The sequence below is a fragment of the Bos mutus genome, chromosome 11, assembly GCF_027580195.1.
Source record: "Bos mutus isolate GX-2022 chromosome 11, NWIPB_WYAK_1.1, whole genome shotgun sequence".
Classification (NCBI taxonomy): domain Eukaryota; kingdom Metazoa; phylum Chordata; class Mammalia; order Artiodactyla; family Bovidae; genus Bos; species Bos mutus.
This window is the reverse complement of record NC_091627.1, coordinates 35010164-35030275: the sequence shown is the minus strand read 5'-3', so window position 1 is coordinate 35030275 and position 20112 is coordinate 35010164. Positions and strand designations below refer to the sequence as shown.

General features: G+C 37.9%; 1 protein-coding gene across 2 annotated transcripts in view; it reads right to left on the bottom strand.

Moving 5' to 3' along the window:
- The window catches only part of BABAM2 (BRISC and BRCA1 A complex member 2), a 421888-nt gene that overhangs the window by 328443 nt on the left and 73333 nt on the right, over positions 1-20112 (bottom strand). For both annotated transcript variants that reach the window (XM_070379299.1, XM_005903863.3), the window contains exon 4: positions 7426-7520. In XM_070379299.1, the coding sequence (XP_070235400.1) occupies positions 7426-7520 (95 nt within the window). The remainder of the gene's footprint in view (positions 1-7425; positions 7521-20112) is intronic.

Below are 20112 nucleotides of genomic sequence, written 5' to 3'. Positions count from 1 at the left end.
CCAGATAGGATGGAATGGCTTTGTATAAACCAACATTCTCAACAAAACAACAGAAAGCCAGATATCTGAAGGTATTCAACATCTGCTGAAGCAATGAGAACTGGAGGGGCTGAGAATTCAGAGGAGAAAGCATTAGGGAAAGGTATCTCTAGGACATTTACAAATTCGGGGCAAAGGAGGCAAACTGATAAACCAAGCTTTGCACAGCACAAAGCTGCTGCTGGACTCTAAAAAATCATCAGAACAGAGTCCTGAGAGACCTCAAACATGCAGCCAGTTCTCCTCAAAACATCTGATAAGTTCTGGACAGCCCAGGGCAAGAAGTTAAATATTAAGCAACCGCTTCTGAAAAGCAGAGCAGAGTTATCAGCAGTCTTACAAAACAAAATTTAGAATATGACATCTGTCAGGACAAAGATCCATGCTGTGAGCATTTACAATAGCCAGTATGTTGAAGCAACCTAGATGTGCATCAATAGATGAATGGATAAAGAAGTTGTGGTATACATAGACAATGGAATATTATTTAGTCAAAAAAAGGAACAAATCTGAGTCAGTTCTAGTGAAGTGGATGAACCTAGAGCCTGTTTCCAGAGTGAAGTAAGTTATAAAGAGAAAAGTAAGTATAGTATATTAACACATATATATGGAATCTAGAAAAACGGCACTGATAGACCTATTTGTAGGGCAGCAACAGAGACACAGACATAGAGAACAAACTTGTGGACACTGTGAGGGAAGGAGAGGGAAGGATGAACTGAGAGAGTAGCATTGAAACATATATTATCATATGTAAAATAGATAGCCAGTGGGAATTTGCTGTAGGACACAGGGAGCTGAACCTGGTGCTGTGTGACAACACAGCAGGGAATCAAGGGGTGGGAATCAAGTTCAAGAGGGAGGGGACATAGGTATACTTATGACTGATACATGTTGATATATCAGAGAAACCAGCACAACATTTTAAAGCAATTATCTTCCAATTTAAATAAATTTAAGAAAAGATCCATGCCATGTGGGTATTGGAATAATTGGATAATGGGTAGCCTTTCCCTTCTCCAAGGGATCTTCCCAACCCAGGTATCAAACCCAGGTCTCCCACATTGCAGACAGATTCTTACCAGCTGAACCACAAGGGAAGCCCAAGAATACTGGAGTGGGTAGCTTATCCCTTCTCCAGAGGATCTTCCCAATCCAGAAATCAAACAGGGGTCTCCTACGTGGCAGGCGGATTCTTTAACAACTAAGTTATCAGGGAAGCCCAAATAACATGTCAGTATATTTTAAAATATTTTATTGGCCCAAGCACTTTGAAGGGTCTAGGAATGTTGACCATGCCAGATTCTCAGTTAAAAATCCTGAAGAGCTCTACCTCAAGAGCAACAGCAAACCAGAGGTAGACACATCCTGACGAGAGCCATATATCAGCCTCAACCCAGCAGAATCCCCATCCAGATTAAGGTGATCCATCAATGTGTACCTGCCTATGATATGATGAACCTTCTAGATGGGAACGATGAACCTTCTAGAAGAAGAGAGCATAAACAACCAAATAATATGTTTTTAAGTCTCCGACACTTAACTATCCGTGGATCTGATAAACTTCTCCCCTACATGTCCCATAGCACCCTGTGCATACACCTCTATTCCTGTTCATATCACCCAAGGCTGCAATTCTGTTCACTTACTTATCTTGAGGATTATGTCCAGCTTCAGGGTGAAAGCTGACTCTTTTATAGCTCTCCAATGAAACATTAAATAGATATTTAAAAACTGCAGAGCATCCTATTTTATAATATATTAGTGGCCATGGCAATGGACGTGTCCAGGAGCGGGAGCACCACACACCTGGATGGCATTTTTCAATAGGCCATGCAGTCCATCTCAGCTTAGTGCTTTCTTCACATGTATTTCAAATACTTTTTATGTACACCAGATATGAACTATTTTGCATGGATACATTCAAAACATGTCTTCCAGCACAGAGAAGAGCAGGGGAGGAGGCATGACAAGATGTTAGTACAATACTCTTTATACAGTCACATTCCACGCGAGCAGAACAGAGTCAGTGAAGGAATTACACAACCAGTAGGTACTACCTGCAGTAGCATCAGGTTCCCTACCCTGAAATGCTTGTCCCAAACATAAGATCGTCACCTTCTTTAAATTAGGAAGTCAGATATCAGTGGTTTCTAACACACAATAATTGCAACACATTCTTCTCATTTAAACATATGATCCACCCTTCCTCCTTTATGCAATTTTATTTTAATTAAAGTGAATTATCACTGTTACTCTGAGGGGAAAGAATTTCACAATACCTTCTGAGGCAGTTGAACACACCACAGGGTGTTGCAAAAGCAAGGCTGAAAAATCACTGCTTCAGAGTTTCTGTTAACTGATTTTTATCCCCCAAATTTATCAAAACTTGAATCTTTCTTCTAGTTTGAATTCTTCATTTAAAGCATTTCAGTCTTGGAAACCAACAAGTCCCTTAAGGAATACAGAACCTTGAAGGCAAACTGTTCATCTAATCTCAATGCACTAGGCACTCTTGTAGACCATAGGATGCAACAGGGAACAAAACAAACTCTCAAGAAGCTTCCAGTCCAGTGAATAAACAACGATGTTCAGTATCCCAGTTCCCCCAGGACTGTCCTATCTTAACAGTGAACATAAAAATCCCAGAAAATCCCTCTCTCCTGAACATGGGCATTTGGTCACCTGAGCAGAAATAGATAACTAATCAGTTCAGTCCTTGGGCTTCCCTGGTGGCTCAGAGGTTAAAGCGCCTGCCTGGAATGCTGGACACCCAGGTTCAATCCCTGGGTCGGGAAGATCCCCTGGAGAAGGAAATGGCAACCCACTCCAGTACTCTTGCCTGGAGAATCCCATGGAGGGAGGAGCCTGGTAGGCTACAGTCCATGGGGTCGCAAAGAGTAGGACACAACTGAGCGACTTCACTTTCACTTTCAATCAGTTCAGTCACTCAGTCGTGTCCAACTCTTTGCGACCCCACGAATTGCAGCACGCCAGGCCTCCCTGCCCATCATCAACTCCCGGAGTCCACCCAAACCCATGTCCACTGAGTCAGTGATGCCATCCAACCATCTTATCCTCTGTTGTCCCCTTCTCCTCCTGCCCTCAATCTTTCCCAGCATCAGGGTCTTTTCCAATGAGTCACCTCTTCACATCAGGTGGCCAAAGTATTGGAGTTTCAGCTTCAACATCAGTCCTTTCAATGAACACCCAGGACTGATCTCCTTTAGGACAGACTGGTTGGATCTCCTTGCAGTCCAAGGGACTCTCAAGAGTCTTCTCCAACACCACACTTCAAAAGCATCAATTCTTTGGCACTCAGTTTTCTTTATAGTCCTACTCTCACATCCATACATGACTACTGAAAAAAACATAGCCTTGACTAGACAGACCTTTGCTGGCAAAGTAATGTCTCTGCTTTTTAATAGCTGTCTAGGTTAGTCATAACTTTCCAAGGAGTAAGCGTCTTTTAATTTCATGGCTTCAATCACCATCTGCAGTGATTTTGGAGCCCAGAAAAATAAAGTCAGCCACTGTTTCCCCATCTATCTGCCATGAAGTGATGGAACTGGATGCCATGATCTTAGTAATCTGAATTTTGAGCTTTAAGCCAACTTTTTCACTCTCCTCTTTCACTTTCATCAAGAGGCTCTTAAGTTCTTCTTCACTTTCTGCCTAAGGGTGGTGTCATCTGCATATCTGAGGTTACTAATATTTCTCCCGGCAATCTTGATTCCAGCTTGTGCTTCATCCAGCCCAGCGTTTCTCATGATGTACTCTGCATATAAGTTAAATAAGCAGGGTGACAATATACAGCCTTGATGCACTCCTTTTCCTATTTGGAACCTGTCTGTTGTTCCATGTCCAGTTCTAACTGTTGCTTCCTGACCTGCATACAGGTTTCTCAAGAGGCAGGTCAGGTTGTCTGGTATTTCCATCTCTTTCAGAATTTTCCACAGTTGATTGTGATCCACACAGTCAAAGGCTTTGGCATAGTCAATAAAGCAGAAATAGACGTTTTTCTGGAACTCTCTTGCTTTTTCCATGATCCAGTGGATGTTGGCAATTTGATCTCTGGTTCCTCTGCCTTTTCTAAAACCAGCTTGAACATCTGGACATTCACGGTTCACGTATTGCTGAAGCCTGGCTTGGAGAATTTTAAGCATTACTTTATTAGTGTGTGAGATGAGTGTAATTGTGCGGTAGTTTGAGCATTCTTTGGCATTGCCTTTCTTTGGGACTGGAATGAAAACTGACCTTTTCCAGTCCTGTGGCCACTGCTGAGTTTTCCAAATTTGCTGGCATATTGAGTGTAGCACCTTCACAGCGTTGTCTTTCAGGATTTGAAATAGCTCAACTGGAATTCCATCACCTCCACTAGCTTTGTTCATAGTGATGCTTCCTAAAGCCCACTTGACTTCACATAGCCCCAAATTTATCAAATGGTGAAAAAGTGCAATAAAAAGACAAATAACCCAACTTAAAAATGGACAAAGGATTTGAATAGACATTTTTCCAAAGAAAATATTTAAATATATATAACCACCTCATATATTTTTATTAACCCTCTGTGTATCCTATAAGCTACTTCAAAGTACTGTTTGGAAAGATACAGGGTACCCTCCAGAGCTGTGTAGACGTCACCCAACTAGGGAAGGTGGTATCCAGTTGATTCTCTAGGCTTTCCCAGCTCACTCACTAGTCTGTGAAGAAGCACTGGGTAGACTGCTTGAGGGCTGAGATTAACTATAGCTAGAGACAGGTGTTCCCCTAGATTTGGGATCTTTCTTTTAGACACAGTGCTTTGATTTTTTGGGCTGTTCTTCTGCAGCTAATTTCCCAAAAATGTTTCATGGTAACTCCACTTAAAACTAAACATCAGATAAGTGAAGTTATAATATAAACTCCAACACAACAATATAAATCTAGGTCAATTTCCTGAATACTAAAACCGAAAAGTGGAATAAGATAAAACTTAAAGCCCTTTACAGCTTTTAAAGTCCACACTCTAATCAAAACAAATAAATAAGTATATAAATAAATAAATAGAAAGACAAAGTCTAATACACTCACAATCCTTGCCAATAGTGAAGATGTGCCTTGCAAATTTTAAAGGCAATTCCAAAAAAATAAATTGTATACATGTATTTATCGCTTACATCTGTTTCCTCTTGCATCATCTTAGCTTAAAGCCCCTTTCCCACCTCCACCTAGATCTATACAACAGTTCTCAATTCTCTTCCTCAATTTCTTCTAATCTAGTATATTAACCACACTACTTACTATTACACAATTCTCCATGTTTCATTTCTTTCAGTGACGCTTAACCTAGAATTCAACGCATTCAACAATCTCACCCTACTTTATCTTTTTAACCTTTTCTAGCCCTTCCTTATACTAACTTACTCTTCAGCAAACCTGTCAAGCACCTTATTCTACAATATATTATACCTATCATTTGTTTATGTCATTCCCTTCATTTGAAACACTTTCCACTATACTGCCCACACTTTTACTCCATTCTGCAAATATCGATACAAATCTCATCTCCACAACAAAGCCTTTTCTGACAAGTATCCTTAAACTTCTGGAGCACTTAGCCTGTTATATAACTTTGGCATTTAGCATATGCTACTTCCACTGGGCAGGTTTAATACAGGAGACATCTATAGGGGTACTTCTGCCTTATTTTCTTCAGGTAAGTCCTTCAGCTTCAACATGGGGTGAATTTGTAATACAAAGCATTTAAAGGGAAGTGAAAATTGCTATCTTGTCTGACTCTTTGTGACCCATGGACTATACAGACCATGGATTTCTCCAGGCCAGAATACTGGAATGGGTAACTGTTCCCTTCTCCAGGGCATCTTCACAACCCAGGGATCAAACCCAGGTCTCCCACATTGCAAGTGGATTCTTTACCAGCTGAGCTACAAGGGAAGCCCAAGAATACTGGAGTGGGTAGCCTATCCCTCCTCTAATAGATCTTCCTGACCCAGTAATCGAACCAGGGTCTGCTGCATTGCAGGCGGATTCTCTTCCCGACCCAGGAATTGAACCAGGGTCTGCTGCATTGCAGGCGGATTCTTTACCAACTGAGCTATCAGGGAAGCATTTAAAGGGTCCCAACTTGAAATTCTTTTTACAAAGCTTCAATTAAATTTTTTGGCATTTCTTTTCTCTCTTTTTCTTCAATTTTTTATTTTATACTGGAGTATAGGTGATTAACAATGTGATGGTTGCTTCGGGTGGGCAGCAAAGGGACTCAGCCATGCATAACATGTATCCATTCTCCCCCAAACTTCTCTCCCATCCAGGCTGCCACATAACATTGAACAGATAAACTACAATTAAAAAAAAAAATCACCTAAAGTAACAGTTTATGTGTAAATATTAGAAATTTAGTAACAAATCCATTCTACTCTTGTCAACTGTATTTATACAGTTGTGTTCCAAAATTTAAGAAAATTCTTTAGGTTTGGGTTAATACTTCCTGTTTAATACTTCCCTTTTTAAAAAAGGGACAGAGGGCAAGATTTCAAAGCAAATTCTCAAACTTTTAATTACAAAACTTCAATGCAGCAAAAAATTTTCAAAAAAACACAACTAAGAACAAAGTTTTTCAACAACAATAGAACTTCTTATGGTACAAGCATCATAGCAAAACCAAAACTTGGGAAAGGAAAGAAACAGACATTTTGTCTGGTCAGACCTTTTAAACAAAACGGCATATGTTTTTCTCCACCAGCCATGAAAAACACACTTTTTATACAAACCGCATGTGCTCTGACAACTATCAATTCTACCACCCCTTTCTCTGCTTTAAATCCAGAAATAGTTTACTTCAATTACACAGTTTTTGGTCTTGCTTTATAAAGAACACTTAATCTGGTCTTTACCCTTCTGATAATAAGACTGAGATAATACGCATACAAGTCCAAATTTGCCACTTTCACTTCTATACAGAAAAAGGCCTCTTGAAAAGCCAAGAAACACTCTCCTAACAAGTCCTGTGATGAAGTGTTAGTAAACATTAGAAAATTGATTGCAGGCATGAAATATTAAGTTAAAACAAAGAAAATGTTTTCAACATGTCTCCTTAAGCTGAAGCAACAATATTTTAACCAAAAGGCTAGAGACTTTATTTAATTCAAAATAGTCTGCAAGTAAAGCTGCAATGAAGGAAGAAAAAAAAAAAACAAACTCTTATTTAAACAATTTTGGCACAAAAGGAGTTGTACTAATTTCACAGGACAGAGGGAAAAAAAGGGGTGGAAAAAATCTATGTGTTCAGCAAATGTATCTGTTAAAGAATTGTCAACAGGCAACTTTATTTTCCTTTCAACAAATAAAGATCATCCGAACACAGAACACGCCTGTAGTACTCACATGCAGAGCCGAGGGGTCTGGCAGGAACTCAGCATCTTCTCCAAAGATAAAATCGGGAGGCAGCTCTGGGTACTGGGCATTGAAAATTATATCCCCTGTAATACAGAAAATGTCAGTTCTTATCTCCTTGCAAATGTATGAATGATCGGAGCAGTGCATCAGAAAAACTTCTAAAACAAGTTTATAGTAGTTTAACAAAAATACTGAAAAGCACTTTCATTCAGAAACAAAAAGAATTGATACCTTCTTTTAAATTAACATTCACAACAAGCAGTCAAAAGTGCGACCTCCTAATACACTACACTGGAGAGGGTTGGCATGCCCTCCTCAGGGGGGATCTTCCCAACCCTGGGATCAAACCTGCCTCTGTCTCCTGCACTGAACCCCAGGCAGGCTCTTTATCACTAGTGCCACCTGGGAAGCACATAAATATAAATACCCAGGTAGAAAAGTAGAAACAACTACATCCACAGTACATGCAGATTTTGTTAATAGCAAACATGACTGTCCAATCACTGCCTGCTAATTAATAAGCCTTTATCAAGGACTGATTTTCTAAAGAGAAAGTCCTGGCCTTGAAGAAATTAAACATACAAACCTTTGGTATAATGGAAAGAACCTTTGGCTCAGAATCCAAAAAGTCAGATTTATATTCACAAGATTTCCTAATTATTTATTAGTTCAAGTCATTTGGGCAAGTTTTAACTTCTTCAGTATTCAGATTCCTCATCAGTTAAAAAGGAGATATAATAGTACTGACATCACAGATTTGTTATGAGGGTAAAAAAGACAGGATATCTAGCCAGATGTCTGGCATACTGGAAGCACTCAACAAGTCATACAGGAGTACCACTACTGTTATTACTAGTATTATATTCAAGCATAAGACAAAAATTCCTTGCCAAATTTGTGCTATAAGTTCTACCTCTTTGTTCCTCCCCTTTCTCCTCCTTTAACTTCCTTTTCTTTCCCCTCTGCTCACACAAAGAATCAGTCCTCATCATTCCACTAACAGATTAGCATATCCACACTCTAAATCACATACTGGGTTCTAGTGTGTAAGACTATCTGTTTGTATACATGCACACAACCTCTGCACCCCTGTACACACATAGCATTATATCAGTCCAATCATTTTTACTACTCAAACAATAATATCTTCGTAGTGACTTCTAATTTTAAACATTCAGACTTCAGTTTTCGTTTGAGCCTAACTAACCCTGTGTACTATGGATTTCAACTTCAAACTCAACCAAGTCTAAAAACATGCCCGTGATTATCACTTTCTCACTCCTCTCTTCCCCTAACTGACTTCCCTATTTCTAAGGATGGCACTGGTACTCCTTAATCACCCAGGCTGAAACTTCAATGTCATCTTTGACCTGACCCACATCCTTAGAAAACAAATCATCTCAATGCTTCCCCCAAAGTATTTCTCATATGCTATTTCCTACTGCTAACTGCTCAACCTAGGCTGAGATGACTTAGTCCATATATGTGTGCATCCAAAGAACAAATATTTGAACTCTCATCTAGGCACTATGCTGAGCATTAAAAAGCAAATGAAGAACTCTGTTCTTAAAAAAGCAACAGACTAGGAGAATTATTACCATACCCTCCTAAGTGCTGTCCCAATACCTCCAACCCATAACACATACTATCATAAAGCAAATCTTAAAGTACTGCTGTGCCTCCAAAAATTTCAAATGGTTCTCTAACAGAGTAAGAGCAAACTTTTCAAACTGGAATTTAAGGCCTCCAAACCACAATGTTCCTTATTTATCTACCCTTTTCTTTAGATATCTAAAAGCCAATATTAACTCTCTATTCCAATCAACACAATCTACTCACTGAACTAAAAACTATGGCACCTAGTTGAAATGCTCTTTCTCTTTGCTCAGTTCTTTTTTTTTGCTCAGTTCTTATTCATCCTGTGTGAGCCCCTTTAATTACATTCTCTTGTATGAAGCCTTCCCTAATAAATCCAGGACACACTGATCCTTGTTATTTGTGACATTCAACAATACTGATTGGTCATGCCATGGAGTGAGAATACTTAACTGGAGGCTTATACTTAAGTGGCTCCATTCATTTTAAAAATTCATAATAAACACATGGTATATGTGAGGCTTTACGATACACAGCCTTTCAATACAAGGATGGTTAACCTCAAGGAGCTCACATTTAGTAAGAGGGACAGAACACATACACTGAAGCACAAATCCACAGTGGTACAAAGTGAGTACATACACTTGACCTTCCTACGTGTCTCACACGCAGTCAGAATAAGCATGCTCTTATACTGACTTCATGTGTTTGACAGGGCAAAATACAACACATAGAGAATATATTCAAGAAATGTTCAATATATGAAAGAAATCCTATTCTCTGAATTGGATATCTAAGTACTGACAAAATCTACAGTAAGGAATAAAGTACAGAAGAGTTACTTCTACCACTTTCTGTAGTGAATAAATCTGAACAAGGAAATACACTCATCAGAAGTTGGGTGTAGAGTTAAATTATCAAAAGTAATAAAAGCACTACCTTTCCTTCACCCTACCACTATCACCATCTCTGGTTTTTAACTATATCTATTACAAATTATAAACCTCTTTCAAATGTGCTAACTATAAAGCATTAGCCCAAGCTAAGACTAGGAGTCAAAGACAATATGAACGTTCTAATTATTCATTCTTACTCAACTATACTCACAAGTTAATAAAACAGAGGCACTGAAGTTTTGGGGAAGGCCATGCTAGAATCTATTGATGCTCAAAAAATAAATAGCATGCTAAACTCCAATAGAAGAAATTTTGTTACTACAGGAGGACGCAAAGTTGGATTTTCAAATTCTCAAAGGAGCATTGTCAGTAATACATATTTCCAAACCACTAAATACTATGAATCTGATCCAAGGATATCTACTCTTGCCAATTCTATTCAACACTGTACTGGAGGTTCTAGGCAGGGCAATTAGGCAAGAAAAAGAAATGAGTGGCATCTATATTGGAAAGAAAAAGCAAACTTATCTCTATCCATAGATGACATAATCTTGCATAGAGAAAAGCCTAAGGAATTCACACATGCATACACACAATGAGAATAAACAAGTTTTGCAAGGTTCCAAGAATACAAGACGGATGTAGAAAATCAATTGCTTTTCTATACACTACCAACAAACAATCCAAACATGAAGTTAAGAATATAATTCCATTTACAACTATATCAAGAAGAATAAAATACTTAGGAATAAACTTAACAAAAGAAGTGTGAAGATGTGTACTCTGAAAACTACAAAACATTGTTGAAAGACTTTAAGAAAGCCTACATATAAGGGAGATGAACATCTCTTGTACACTGATTAGAAGACAATATTGTTGAGATAGCAATACTACCTAAATTAAGGTACGGATTTCAAACAATCCTGCTGGCTTTTTTCTCTTTGGGCAGAAACTGAAAAACCACTCCTAAAAATCATATGGAAATATAAGGGATTCTGTATGAACAGAAAGTAATCCTGAAAAAGAGCAAAGTTGAAACACTCACACGTCCCAATTTCAAAACTGATTACAAAGCCACAGTAATTAAGACAGTGTGGCAACAACATAAATACAGACATACAGATCAATGGAATAGAACTCAGAGTCTGAAAATAAATCTTCTGTTTATAGTCAACTGATTTTTGGCAAGTGTGCCAGGACAACTCAATGGAGTAAAAGGAGTTTCATAATTTGATACTCATAAGGATGAGACTAAAGAAAAAAAATGAGAGAGAGAATATAATAAGTGTTGGTGAGGTTGTGGAGAAATCAGAACCTTCATTTGCTGATGGTGAGAATATAAAATGGTGTCATCACTTTGGAAAATAGTTTGGCAAGTCCTCAAAATGCTAGAGTTAGGTCATGACTCCTCCTGGGTATATACCCAAGAAAAATGAAAATATATGTCCACACAAAAACTTGCACATGAATGTTTGTAGCAGTATCATTCACAATAGCCAAAAAGCAGAACAATCCAATGTTCATCTGATAAATGGATAAACAAAATATGGTATATACATATAACAGAATATTATTCAAGTTTAAAAAAAGATACTGATACATGCTACAATATGGTTAAACCCTGAAAACTTTATGCTAAGTGAAAACAGCCGGACACCAAAGACCATATATTATATGATTACTGTATTATTCCCCTTCTATGAAATGTCCAGAATATATAAATCCATAGAGACAGAAAGTAGATCCATGGTTGCCAAGGGCCTAAAAAGGACAGAATAGGGAGTTACTGCTAATGAGTTCCGGAGAAGGCACTGGCAACCCACTCTGGTACTCTTGCCTGGAAAACCCATGGATGGAGAAGCCTGGTGGGCTGCAGTCCATGGGGTCGCTAAGAGTCAGACACGACTGAGTGACTTCACTTTCACTTTTCACTTTCATGCACTGGAGAAGGAAATGGCAACCCACTCCAGTATTCTTGCCTGGAGAATCCCAGGGACAGGGGAGCCTGGTGGGCTGCTGGCTATGCGGTCACACAGAGTCGGACACAACTGAAGCAACTTAGCAGCAGCAGCAGGTAATGAGTTCAAAGTTTCTTTCTGTAGAGATGAAAATGTTCTGGAACTAGTGTTGATGATTGCACAACTTCATGAATGTATTAAAAACCACTAAACTATACACTTCGAAGAGTGAATTGCATGGTATGTGAATTATCTCAATAAGGCCATTGTTGTTTTTTACTCTGATGCAAAAATTCACCTCACTTTAATCTGAACTTAAACACACATAAATTAGAAGGTGTTTACTCAATGGTTATGAGTAAATTACTTTTTATAAATAAAATCATCTTGAAAATTCAATTGTAGAGTTCTCCATTAAAAAAAAAAAAAAAAACTCTGCAATGAGTCCTTTTTAAAAGCAAATAATCTTTTTATAAGATGAATACTTACAAAGATCTTTATTTTTCAAGAAGTTTCCCAATGGGTTTTTTAAAGGAGAGTACTGGGGGATGTTAATTTTTTTAATCTAAAAAAATTTTTTAAGCTGCCAAAATTATTTAAATATACAGAAAAAATTTTTCAAGGAAACAATGTATACCAATGATTACATCCTCAACTGTAACAATCCTTTTAGAGGCAGAGACATTACCATACTACACAGAGCAAAATACAAGTAATTTTCAAAACAAAAAATAAATTTAAATGTCTTCCAGAATCTCACACTCTTAAACATTTCAGAATTTCTCAAACTCTTTACCTTCAACCTCAAAGAACTCCTAAAATACTTTACCTTAATATTGTATAGCCTCTTTGGAATAAAATGCAGCATTGTTTCCTTGCTAGGAAGAACAGTCAGTAAATCAGTCAAGAACATTTATTAAAAACCCACCATGCACAGATGCACATATTGGACACCTGGGGAGATATACAGGAAGTAGAAAGCACAGTCCCTGACCTCAAGGCAGAGATGGTGGAGAAAAGACCAACACAAATCACGGAGAAGAGCAATAACATCATGTTTCCTTTATTTCACCCTGGACAAGATGATAGGAACTCAGAGGACAGATCCCTTGGATACTGCTTGCTCCAACTTTTCATAAAAAGGAAGAGCAGGCAAGAGAACAAAGAAATAAAAATAGAATCAGAGGCGATATAAGGTGAAGTTTAAAAAAAAAGTAAGTAAAGAAACAAAACTCCTAGAATGGCTAGAAGTATAACAAACACCTAACAACAAAATGGAGCTGTTGTAAGTCTTAATTTTCATGATTCCCTAAAAATTCACGCACTACAACTGTAGGACCAATGGGGCAGAAATTCTTCTCTTTGAAAATATGTCTATAATTCTTCATAAAAAGCACAATAGGAGCAAGAAAGTTTTTGTCTACATTCTTGTGTCTTGGTAGCTGACACTCTTTGGAACATATGAGCACCATCTCAGGAAGGCCCAGTCACCAGAGCTGCAGAGTGGGTCACTTGTCCTGCTCCCGTTATAGAAGGAATGCAGCTTGTCCCCAAGCTCCTTCCTTATTTTCATCAATGAATAGTATCATGCTACTTCGTCTACCTTAAAGCTGAAATAACTGCCAGGAAAACACAGTTTCAAAGAAACAATTCAAATGGCAAATGACTGGTGTCCAGGGAAGCCCACTAGTGATGGAAGCAATACTCTTTCAGTGGCTACATAAAATGATTATTTACTGAAACTCTCAACTATAGGAAGTAAGGGTCAGACAAGAGTCTTGTGGAAATGCCAGGTTGAAGGAAATTTTCATTGGAAAGGTAGGTTTAGGCAATAGTTTTACCAAAGATTTTGGAGAGGTAACTTTTCCAAGAGTTAGTTCTAACTCCTGATATAATGTTTCCTTACACTGAAATTTAACCTACCTTTCTCTGAAAATTTTATCTCTCTTTCTCTGAAAACTTCATCCACTGGTTCTTAGAAATTTATGGAACAAGTATAGTTTCACTTTAATATCATAGCCCTTCAGTTATTCACAGGCAGTTCTTATGACCTCTCTTTCAACCCTACCAAGAGTCATCCAGTAACCAGGCTAAGTATCCCAGCTTCTTCCACTACTTTTCTTATGACTTGGTCTCCATTTCCTTCATTACCATTTCCTCTCTCTTCTCTGCATGTGTACCAGTTTGTCTACAGTCCTCTTTGAGGGTAATACCCAGAAACAAACACAAGATTTCAGGTATGCTCTAAAGAACACAGATCAAGTAAAATAAATTAATAAATAAATAAAAATCCATGCCTTCATTTTAGACACTAAACTTGTACCAACAAATATCATAGCATATTGAAGTAGCTTTTTTGGTAGCCGTATCAATGTTAACTCATGTTATACTTCCTGTCAACTAAAAAAGCCCCCAAACTTTTACATATACACTAACGCTAAGACTTGGTCTTAATTTGGACACCTGAATTTCAGAAGCCATTTCAGGATTTTAAATTTACCCCTATTCCACTTCAAACTTGTCAGATTTAGCTCTCTAGTTTACAGTCCATCATAATATTTTTAGGTTTATCATTAAGAGATTTTTTATTTTGTTCAATGTTTTTTCTGCATCTATTAGTATGATCATATAGCTTATATTAGTCTGTAAACAACGGAAGTAACATTGATTTTTAAATGTTCAACCTGTTATCTATTTCTAGGATAAAACCCACCTGGTAGTGATACATTTTCTTCCCACTAGATCACTGACTCAATGTACATGAGTTTGAGCAAGCTCTGGGAGATGGTGAAGAACAGAGAAGCCTGGTGTGCTGCAGTCCATGGGGTCACAACATGGAGTCAGACATGACTGACGACTGAACAAAACAGAATAGATTCAATGTGCTGGTAATTTTTTGAAGAGTGGTTTCTCTCTTTAAATGATGGATACTGGTTTACAGTATGCTTTGTTTTTCCTGTACTTTCTCTGACTGGTTTTGCTATCAGGAAAATGTGGCCTTATAAAATCAGTTGGTAAATTCTGTGTCCACTTCAATTTCTGAAAGAGACTGTATAGAACTGGTGCTATTTCTTCCTTAAATGTTTAGTAGAATTCTCCTGAGACAATCTGGACCTGGAGTTTTACTTTTGAAATATTTCTTTCATAAACTATGAATTCAATTGTTTTAATAGATATCAGATTTTTCAGACTACCTACTTCTTCCCGAGTGAATTTCAATAATTTAAGTCTTTTGAGGAATTTGTTCATTTAAGTTGTCAAATGAGTTGATAAAAAGTTAGGTTCAGACTAAAAGTGCAGAACTACATTCTGTGGGCTTGGTTCAAATGTCAGTATAGTTTTCAAAGCCTTTTCATGCTATCCTGGTTTTCCCCAAGTGTTTATTACCCAGAAATCAGTTTAGGACCTGGGCAAGAGGCTACACTACAGTCCAGTTCTCAAAGACTTTGCCCTATTGGTTCTGTCCAGTTCCACACACGGGCAGCCCGAGGATAAGTCTGAGATTCCACACACAAACTAAAGGATGCTTTTTCTCCAGCTCCCTCCACTTCACGATTTCTCTCTATACTCTCTGGCTCCTAGGGGTGCATCTGCCTGGTGTTATGGTAGCAAGTAGGAATTATAGCCTCCCCAAGTGCACTTCTTATGTCTATGTCCACCTAAAGATGAAAGAACAAAAGAAAAGAGTTATGGAGGCTGCTGCAGGAGTCCGGTTTCATTACCCGATTAGGGCCAGCAGTTTAAAAACAGCTCCATCCTAACCCCCACTCAATCCTTTTGATCTTCTGACCCAAGAGAAAGGGTTTTCCTTGAAGCTTCTTCTGTCCACACCCTGCATGGTTCCAGGATCCAGGGAAAGGAAGAAAGATAGGGAGGGGGGCAGGAAATTAACATCTACCTCTATATGGGCCAAGCTCGTATCTCTCTTCTTAGTATCTATTATTTATTTTTCTGAGTCCTCAAGTAGTTGCTATTTACATTCTTTAGGTATTCTAGGGTTTTTAATTGCAACCACTGAGAGAGATAGGGTGGAATACATTTACATCTTCTTATCTGTAATTGATAATCTTAAGAAATAAATATTTAATAAATAATCATAAAAAAATAAGTAAACTCAATTAATTTTAACATATTTATTTAGCCAACAGATACAAAATAGTATCATTTCAATACATAATCAATATAAAGGTAATTAGTGAGATTTTTATATTATTTTTAGTATTAAGATTTCAGAATCTGATGTGTCATATTTACATCACACCTCAAATTCAGATTATTCATATTTCAAGTACTCCACAGCCATATGTGGCTAGCAGTGACCACATTGAGCAGCAGAGAGCTAGAGGAACAAATAAAAGGAAAGAAGAGAACAAAGGAAATGAAAGGAAAGCAAGAAGGAGAGGTCACCTAACCTTCCATGGCCACTTCCGGGTAAAATGTGCTCACAGCTTCATAAGCAGCATATTCTGTTGCTGGACAGTTATTAGTTGATGGATAAAGTACCTTCTTATATAGGAAGAATATATATGCCTGTATATCACTTTTACCTATTCATGGAAATCCTACCCTAAGCATTATTCTACATGGTGGTCCCTAAATCATCTATCTGCAAATGACCTCTTCTTTTAGTTTTCTCTTCTTCAGATAAAACATGCCAGTTGTTTCAGTGGTTGCTGTACAATAAGAGACAGTTCTCAGGAAATTAAGCCTAAGCTACATAATCCTTAGGTTATCAAAGGGAATTTACTATGTTGCTGATTCTTAGAAACTTAGGCTAATTAGTAGTATAATGTCCCGTCTTCAGATGCTATAATATGTTTTAAATGAACCTTTACCCTTGAATTTCTGTGTTCTTATTTCAGCACATAAAATAATATCTTAAGCCAAACGCTGTGAATTAGCATTACTTATTGAGTAATAAATATTCTACTGCAGACAATTTTAGTCATAATAATTTTCTAATGCATATTCACAAAATGTTTCATTAATACAATTTATTACCAAATCTTTTTTAATGACTACAATGTATCTGACACCATACAAAGAAAGTAAGCTTTCTCAACCTTTCTATGATTCTTTTATAGTTTTTAAAAGTAGTTAGGAATCAAATATAATTTTTAAACAGTCAGTCATGATGACTGTCATGAAATAGTGAAACACTGATGTTAATTAATTTAGTATAGCCTCTAAACTGCTATGTATTTACATTTCACTTTCTGTGAACTAAATATCACATTTGGGTGAATAAAAAGGTTAGTTTAAAAGTAAAGAGTAAGTAACTTTGCACTTACAGAATAAGAAACACTGTCATTTGGAGGACACTATAGAAAAAAATCTTGAAATGTGAAGCAATACCAAACAAAAGAGTAACTGATTATTCTATACTTGAAGAAGCTTAACAAAAAAAGTATGTAACCACTGAAGTAGTTACATACTGTAAAGATTTAGCTTGAACTGGCAGAATCAAAGAAGGATTTTTTTCTCATTTTCTAGAGAGATAATCTTGACTTATTAATTCACTCAATACTCAAAAAATATTAACCATATACAGTACTCTGAGTCATGTCAGTAACAGAAAAAGAACCAAGAAATTCTATTTCAATAAAGCTTGCAATCTAGGAGATACGAAAATAACTATCAGTTCAGTTCAGTCGCTCAGTCATGTCCGACTCTTTGCGACCCCATGAATCGCAGCACGCCAGGCCTCCCTGTCCATCACCAACTCCCAGAGTTCACCGAGACTCACGTCCATCGAGTCAGTGATGCCATCCAGCCATCTCATCCTCTGTCGTCCCCTTCTCCTCCTGCCCCCAGTCCCTCCCAGCATCAGAGTCTTTTCCAATGAGTCAACTCTTCACATGAGGTGGCCAAAGTACTAGAGTTTCAGCTTTAGCATCATTCCTTCCAAAGAAATCCCAGGGCTGATCTCCTTCAGAATGGACTGGTTGGATCTCCTTGCAGTCCAAGGGACTCTCAAGAGTCTTCTCCAACACCACACTTCAAAAGCATCAATTCTTCAGCACTCAGCTTTCTTCACAGTTCAACTCTTGCATCCATACATGACCACTGGAAAAACCATGGCCTTGACTAGATGGACCTTTGTTGACAAAGTAATGTTTCTGCTTTTCAATATGCTATCTAGGTTGGTCATAACTTTTCTTCCAAGGAGTAAGCATCTTTTAATTTCATGGCTGCAGTCACCATCTGCAGTGATTTTGGAGCCCCAAAAAATAAAGTCAGCCACTGTTTCCACTGTTTTCCCATCTATTTCCCATGAAGTGATGGGACCAGATGCCATGATCTTCGTTTTCTGAATGTTGAGCTTTAAGCCAACTTTTTCACTCTCCTCTTTCACTTTCATCAAGAGGCTTTTGAGTTCCTCTTTACTTTCTGCCATAAGGGTGGTGTCATCTGCATATCTGAGGTTATTGATATTTCTCCTGGCAATCTTGATTCCAGCTTGTGCTTCATCCAGCCCAGCGTTTCTCATGATGTACTCTGCAGAGAAGTTAAATAAGCAGGGTGACAATATACAGCCTTGACATACTCCTTTTCCTATTTGGAACCAGTCTGTTGTTCCATGTCCAGTTCTAACTGTTGCTTCCTGACCTGCATGTAAGTTTCTCAAAAGGCAGGTCAGGTGATCTGGTATTCCCATCTCTTTTAGAATTTTCCACAGTTGATTGTGATCCACACAGTCAAAGGCTTCGGCATAGTCAATAAAGCAGAAAAAGATGTTTTTCTGGAACTCTCTTGCGTTTTCGATGATCCAGCGGATGTTGGCAATTCTAGGAATCAGCTAACTAAAATGGACTGGAATGGGTGAATTTAACTCAGATGACCATTATATCTACTACTGTGAGCAGGAATCCCTTAGAAGCAATGGAGTAGCCATCATGGTCAACAAAAGAGTCCGAAATGCAGTACTTTGATGCAATCTCAAAAACGACAGAAGGATCTCTGTTCATTTCCAAGGCAAATCATTCAATATTACAGTGATCCAAGTCTATGCCCCAACCAGTAATGCTGAAGAAGCTGAAGTTGAAAGGTTCTATGAAGACCTACAAGACCTTTTAGAACTAACACCCCCCACAAAAATAGAAAATAACTATGCTGCTGCTGCTGCTGCTGCTAAGTCGCTTCAGTCATGTCCGACTCTGTGCGACCCCATAGACGGCAGCCCACCAGGCTCCCCCGTCCCTGGGATTCTCCAGGCAAGAACACTGGAGTGGGTTGACATTTCCTTCTCCAATGCATGAAAGTGAAAAGTGAAAGTGAAGTCGCTCTGTCATGCCCGACTCTTAGCGACCCCATGGACTGCAGCCTTCCAGGCTCCTCCATCCATGGGATTTTCTAGGCAAGAGTACTGGAGTGAGGTGCCATTGTCTTCTCTGAAAAACTATAAACACTGATAAATTATTGATTCAGTATAGGATTAGCCAATAGATACTAAAACCATTTTACAAAATCTTGTTGAGGAACAGGATAGTCTCAAACATTACCCCCACAGGTTACTAATAAACTACAATAGAAAAAAGGCTATCTTTATAACAGAGAAACCTGGCAGATACTACCTTAATTTAACCATGTGGTCAAGCTCAGCAACACCAACAATGGAACAGGCAACATGGACCTTATGAAGACCGCACTGAGGACATAACGTCACTGGTTTAGAAAGTTTGACAAATGTGTTTAAGCTAAATGGAATCATGAAGAAAAATAATCAGACAAACCAAATTGCGGGATAGTCAGCAGCAGCTGACTAGGTTGACTAAAGCAGGTTGACTAAACAACCAGCCTAGAGTCTTCAAAACCATAGATATCATGAATGAAAAAAGAAAACAACAACAATGACAACAATAACAAAAAAAGGTTAGAGAACTCTTCAAGATTAAAGAAAATAAAAGAGATGAGCAGTAAGAACAGTGATGATTCTTCCCTGGACCATAGATCAGCAGAAAAAAGCTAAAAGGACATCACCAGACAACTGAAAATATAAATACGAGCCACATATTAGATAATATCATTGCATCAACGTTAAATTTCTTGAGTGTGATAATGGCATGAGATTCTGTAGAAGAAAAATGTCCTTTTCATTAGAGATACTGAAGTACTACATGTGAAGTATCAAAATGTCTGCAACTCACTTTAATATGATTCTACAAAAAATGAAGACATACAGATATAAATAAAATCTATAACTTCATACATTTGTACATGTGTGT